Source organism: Tinamus guttatus, unplaced genomic scaffold (assembly GCF_059628265.1).
Source record: "Tinamus guttatus ecotype Peru unplaced genomic scaffold, ASM5962826v1 Tinamus_guttatus_pri_ptg000202l, whole genome shotgun sequence".
In the NCBI taxonomy this organism is placed as follows: Eukaryota; Metazoa; Chordata; class Aves; order Tinamiformes; family Tinamidae; genus Tinamus; species Tinamus guttatus.
The window spans coordinates 2,969,334-2,976,127 of record NW_028288736.1 but is presented as its reverse complement, the minus strand read 5'-3'; the positions used below and the strand labels follow the sequence as shown (position 1 = coordinate 2,976,127).

Genomic DNA, 6,794 nt, shown 5'->3' with positions numbered 1-6,794 from the left:
CAAAGTTTGCTACCTGTTCATGTTATTTTAGCATCTGTCCAGGCCCATTTGTAAGCAACATAGGAGTAAATACATATCTATTTGTATCTTCTTACTTACGGGTTACCTTAATTGAGGATTCAATCCAGAGGATTGTTTCTTAGTTCTCTGAAAAGTCCAACCTTATTTAGTGTGCACTAAAGCAGTTACATAGATGCGTTGTTACTCTTTTGGTTGAAGCTTCAATTTTAGATCTTGGAGGAATTAGTAGAGCCAGTCACTGAGTGAATTTTCTAGATGGGTGTGTCTTTGCCTTAAAATCAAATCCTGTACACTCTTCTGTCCCATCCCCTGTACTAAAAAGAATGACAAATCGCAGTGGACAAACTATGTTAATATCTGCAGCAACCCTCTTGTTAAGGAGGTGAGAACTTGTAAAGAATGCCTGTGAGTGATAAAACAGTATTGCTGCAAACATGGCCTAGTCTTAACTCCAACTGTGCTGTTGTGCTCATGAATGTCTATATAGCTTATCTTGGTGGGTAGCAGGGAATCTATGTTGATACTAGCCCCTAAATTCATCAAGAGGTACTCGATAGAAATTGGTTTGGAATTATTTCACAGTAACTACTTGTCTTTAATGTCTTTTAATGTACATGTACACAGAACTTGTTTAAACTTGTAACAAGCATTTTATGATTTAATTTGTTCTGTACATTGCCAGATGCATAAATCTTCAACACTATTTTCTTTTTTTAGATGATACAGCTCTAGGGGAAAGAAAGACTTGTCTCCAAGATTTGCTTTACACTATCTGAATAGTGAAAGCACAATGAACATTTCTTAAGGGCTTTACCAGAAATTAAAGGTCGTCTAGAAACAAGCACATTGAACTTCAAGGAGTAAGAGTTCAACAAGAGCCTGGATATTGCTAACCAGTAAACCTGGTCTGGACAGACAGCTTAGGGATGAATACCATTGAGACAGCAAAGCTCGAAGAGCACATGGAGGGCCAAAGCAATGACACTTCTAATGGCTACACGCGACCTACTCTCTCTGTTGCTGAAGAGAACAAAAATGGCACTAGTAAACCAAAGGGCTTGTCCAATGGCTTGCGGAAAAGCACAAAGAAGTATCCTGACTACATCCAGATTGCTATGCCTGCTGAAACTCGGAACAAGTTCCCCCTGGAGTGGTGGAAGACAGGCATTGCCTTTGTCTATGCTCTCTTCAACTTGATTCTAACAACTGTCATGATCACTGTGGTCCATGAGAGAGTACCTCCCAAGGAGCTTAGCCCTCCCTTGCCTGACAAATTCTTTGATTATATTGATCGTGTGAATTGGGCTTTTTCTGTATCAGAAATAAATGGGATGATACTAGTTGGATTATGGATATTCCAGTGGCTGTTTCTTAGATATAAGTAAGTAGCTTTATTTTTTTTTTCCTTCTGCTACATGCTTTTAAAATGTTGGCTTCACTTATTTACCTTAGGAAGCATTGGACTTTATTCTCAGCCAGTACTCAGGCATACAGCTTTCATTGTATGGCTTACAATGAAAAGAAGGTAGAATCTCTAGCCATGTGGTAGAGTAGTGCTAGCAGGAAAAGGGCAAGGGGATGACCTCATTTGAAAATGAGGCACTCCCTGTGCTGGATGCAGAGATGAGGGTTTTTCCCTAATTATAGAATAATATTTTTAAAATCTGATTTGACACATGTGCTAGTCATATTCTGGGACTGGGATTCCCAGAATGTGTTTATTGAAATGTGTATGTTTAAAAAGGATAATTCTGATTTTTTTAAAGAAAAAATTATCCTCCAAATCTAAGGAGGAACTCATAGTTCACTAGTACTAAACTAGAGGCTTTCTTCTTGTTTTCTCTATTTACTTAAGATATAGAGGTTTTAGAATTGTTTGCTTGTTGATATTATAGGATGGAAATATGAAAATTGCTGAACCAAGCAAAGCAAAGATTGAGAGCACACCTAAACTGTTACCTACATTAGATTGTGGCCAAGCTAGAGTGGTTAGACCAACATAGTTGGAACTCTGTAGTGGCTATCATTTCTTTCTGCATCTGCCATGATCTAGCAAGAGTAAAAATCTGAAGATAATGTGCAAAATTTTTTTTGTATTTGACTGCCAGATGTGCAGTGGGGATCAGAACAGAGCTCTCCAGAGATCCCCCCTAATTTTAAGGGTTTAGTCATTTAATAAAGCTAGAGGTCCCCAATTTTGTTATACATGTATCCTTCATATGAATCTTTTCACTTGCTTGTTTCAGATCGATAGTGGGACGCAGGTTCTTTTTTATAATAGGAACTTTGTACCTGTACCGCTGCATTACCATGTATGTTACCACCTTACCTGTGCCTGGAATGCATTTTCAGTGTGCACCAAAGGTAAGAACCTTTACTTCATGGTACTTCATGTCTGAGACTTTGTGGCTCCTTGGAATAAATTTTTCTAGATACATTGGTCATTTAATAACCAAAATAACTTTCCATTGATATCTTTCGGAAGAGTAGATATGATCTCTAGCAATAAATCAAAAGTTGCATGAAATATTAACAGCTTGAAGCTGTTGCAACTAACATGCTTCAAAATAGAACCTGTGTTGAAATGTTAACTGCTGCTAAATGAGTGAACTGACCTGCTGTAGTACCCTTTAAAACAGAGGGGGGGACTGGGGAGAAGACAGCATATCATGGACTTCACCGTGTTTCTCAGTGACTGGCCTGTCACTTAAGCCTTCTGAAGACCTTAGGTTGTCTGCATATCCCTGCCAAAAACCTAAAAAAGTATGTGTGACTAAACCAAGTTTAGTTATTGAGCTAATCTATAGAAGCATACAGTAACACTTAAATTTGTCAGCGCAGTTAAGCAGTGACATAAAAAGTCCATTACTATCAGTTTAGATTACTGGAAAATTGTAGGCCTGGGATTGCTCCAAATTCTCCACAACGAATAAGGAGCAAATAGTATGGCAGCTGCACCAAAAAAAGAAAATGTGGGAACAATTTGGTCGCGTGCTGAGAAGATGGACCTCTTGAAGCTTTTCTGTGCTGAAAATCACTTGTGTGTGTTACTGGCATCAGAACAAAATTGAAAGGCTCTGTTAAATACATGCTACAGCTAAGGAAAACTTTTTTACATATATATTTTTGATTCTAGAATATGTAACATCTTCTGTGAAGAGCTGATTTGAACAGTGAAGTGTAACTGGCTATTTGCCTAATGTGTGAAGAAATAAACTGTTTGTAATGCATATTTTAAAAAACAAAACAATCTCCTGTATAGAAATCCTAACTGAGTTTGTAAATAGAAGTAAAATTAAGCAAGCTTAAGGTTTTCATCAGGTGGAAATGTTGCTTGGCTCTGAATAAAATGGCAGAGCTGGTACATATGGCAGTATGGCTGGAGGGCAGTGTTCAGTGGTCTCCATCCAGTTCATCAGTGACTATTATGTGATACCTAATATTACACACTTACAGAATATAGTGAAAGGATAAACAGGGTTTTCTTCTCATATGCCTATTAAAAAAGTGTGGGTTTAAATATGAAATAGCCTGGGAAAGAACAGACACAATGTTCAGGTGTTATCAACCTGGCTTTTAGCAGCTGTTACCTTGTAAGTATGCATGCTACTTGTCTAAGAAGTGTGTGGAAGAAACCGAAGAACAGAGACAAGTGTTACCTTTTTGTCTCTAGTCCATGTATGTTTGGGCAAGAAGCTTAGTCAAATCACACAGTCTATCTATTTTTTCCTTTTGTTTTGTAGTTGAATGGAGATTCTCAGGCAAAGGTGCAGAGGATCCTGCGACTGATTTCTGGTGGTGGTTTGTCCATAACTGGATCTCATATACTATGTGGAGACTTTTTGTTCAGTGGTCATACTGTGGTACTAACACTCACATACTTATTCATCAAAGAGTGTAAGTTGTGGTATTTTAAATTTTTGTTCATATCTGTTGTACTGGCAAAACACTTGACAGGAGTGCTGTAAAGATTATTGTTTAGCCTATTACACAGATTCTGTGTTTGAAATGTAAAATGAATTTGATTGTAGAGTGAAAATAGAGTAGTGAGAGTGTGATGGGCTTTAAGGGCCTAATGTGCCTAGATACCTTGCTTCTATTTTTATAAATATTGTGATTACTGATTGAAGCATTCAACTTTCCATTATTTATTGACAGATTATGCAAAATGAGTAAAACATACTATAGTTAGATATGCGGACTTGCTTTTTGCAGCATGCCTCATATACCTTAAAATTTAGGCCTTTTCTGCAGCTTGAGCTCCCAAATCTGATGGGCTGGGGCTAAAGAGCCCTTTTACTCTTGAGGCTTGGCCGCTCATGACTGTGCCAGTTGGGTGTTTCTTTCTTTCTTCATATATCTGGAGTTAGAATCTATTCCTCCTGACTGCATCCCAAACTACAAAATTGCTAGTTTGGTTCATTGGCATGTGCAAATTTCCCTGAAACAGAAGTAAGGCTGGCCAGTATCAGTTACATGCTTTCCTTTACTAAGATGTTCAGAGAATTGTTATAGTGCTATGTTCTGCCTAAATTGTTGTATAATGCACTGAAACTAGAAAGATGTTCCAAGCACCCAATAAAATAACCAAAGGGTATGTTTTACCTTGATCTTGTCACTTTTTCATGTGCTCTGTGACTTAATTGGAAAACCTAATTTGACTAGAAAATGGGTCATGGTGCTCTCTGTCTAACCTTAAGCTCATCTGGGGTTCACTTGGCAAAATAAGAGGACTATAGTAAGTTAGCTTAGTTCTTTGTCCAGTTTTGACAAAATTGGAGCTTTTACCTGTGCTTATAAATTAGCTATGTGTTAAAGTTTGTTTTTCCCCACTGTGGACTCTTTACCTCCTTCCCATTTGACAGATTCACCACGTCATTTCTGGTGGTATCACTTAATCTGCTGGCTGATGAGTGCTGCTGGCATAATTTGCATCCTTGTTGCTCATGAACACTACACTGTAGATGTCGTCATTGCTTACTATATCACCACACGTCTCTTCTGGTGGTACCACTCAATGGCTAATGAAAAGGTGAGTACTGGGTATGTTTATAATCAATACATAGACACCATTTGTTCTGTAGAAAGGCCAAAATTAGTTATTCAAATGGAAATTAAAACACAAGTTTGATATAAATCTTTAAACTGAGCAAAGAGCTTGTCTTTACTGTGATTTAAGATGTTTTTTCTTGGTTGGGACTGCTAAGTTAACCTGTGTTTTGGCATTGAACACTTCAATGTTTTATTGCTGTGGTATAGAATAGACCTTAACTGTCTTAGATGGAATAAACAATAACAACACTTCCGAAATTTCTTTCCAACTTGAACTATCAAGAACTCCAGTGGCAACTCTGCCATAAAAGTCATTAAAATAGCCTGTTCAGAAGGCATCTGCTTTCACTGGGTCGAGTGCCCTTTTGAAAAGGAACACAAATATCAGCTTTCAAACCATTTAGCCTAGTCTGCAGCTATTGGTCATCTACAGAAATATGGCACATGGCAGAAACATGCTTGAAAGTACTTGCATTCAGAAATGGATGCTGTTTTGTGCCTTTGAGTAATACAGTTCCAAAGTATCACTCTGTATAAAATATGTTTAGTTGTCAGCATACTTTTGGCCTATGATATACTACCTTTTGGTATCAGGTTTTTCCAGGCTAGAGACACCTATTCTCCACATAAGCACATTCAGATATATTGCAATTTTTAACCATCCTTATGACTCAGTTGATTATTAATGCTTGGAACTGATTATCTTGTCTTTGTTTCCTTTTTCCCTTGCCTACTTGTGCCAATACAGACTTTAAAGGTCTCTTCGCAGACAAACTTTCTATCTCGAGCATGGTGGTATCCAATATTTTATTTCTTTGAGAAGAATGTGCAAGGCTCAGTTCCTTGCAGCTTTTCCTGGCCAATATCGTGGCCTCCCAGCTGCTTCAAATCTTCATGCAAAAAGTACTCACGGGTTCAGAAGACAGGAGAAGACAATGAAAAATCTACCTGAAGAAATGGAAGAAAGTCTGCTCTGTTTTTTACCAAAACACTAATGCTGTAACCAAAGTTCTCAAGAGGACTACACTGTAACTGAAGAAGTGGACCAAACCTCTGTGCAATTGATTGGAAAGACAATTGTAGACAAATATATTGCCATTTCATATGTTTTCCTGTCCATCACACTGTACAGGCCTATTCTACTCTTCAGTCCTAATAGATTGCGCCTCTTGACGGGATTTTTTTTTTCCTTAAAATGGAGCAGGACTTTGCTTTACAAATGAGATAGAGGTGCCAAAGAACACACCCCTTCCATTACTAACTGTCATTCATTCACAAAAGCACCCCAAAATCCTGTCTTTAGGGTTTCTGGAGTGTAAGGGCAAAAATGTGTTAAATTTTACAGGCACAATATTTGTGTATTAAGATAAATGGAAAATAACACAATGGTGGGAAATGTTTTGTTGCTTTTTTCTTGCTAATGAAGGTAAGGCCTTGCATCACTGGTACAGCTGGAAGCAAGTCTTGACTTTTTACACTCTATGGGAATGAATATCCTATGACCCTAAAATATTACCATCACCATCTCCCCTGTGTTCTACTATATACCAATTTTTACATTTTTATTAATTTTATATAAAAACTGTGCTACCTGGTGACTGCAAATTTGGCATAGCCACTAACATGAAGCTCAAGGGGCCTACAATTTTATTTTTAAAAATACCATTTCAAAGTCTAGATCTTTAATTGCAGTTTGGGCTTGTGTATAGCTATACAGTGCC

General features: G+C 37.7%; 1 protein-coding gene across 1 annotated transcript; it reads left to right on the top strand.

The window, feature by feature from the left end:
* Positions 1-785: 785 nt before the first annotated feature.
* On the top strand, positions 786-6,300 carry SGMS2 (sphingomyelin synthase 2). The gene is made up of 5 exons (XM_010226097.2): positions 786-1,402; positions 2,268-2,385; positions 3,765-3,918; positions 4,887-5,053; positions 5,822-6,300. The coding sequence occupies exons 1-5, from the start codon at positions 948-950 to the stop codon at positions 6,023-6,025; spliced, it is 1,098 nt and encodes a 365-aa protein (XP_010224399.1). The 5' UTR covers positions 786-947; the 3' UTR covers positions 6,026-6,300.
* The last annotated feature ends 494 nt before the right edge of the window (positions 6,301-6,794 follow it).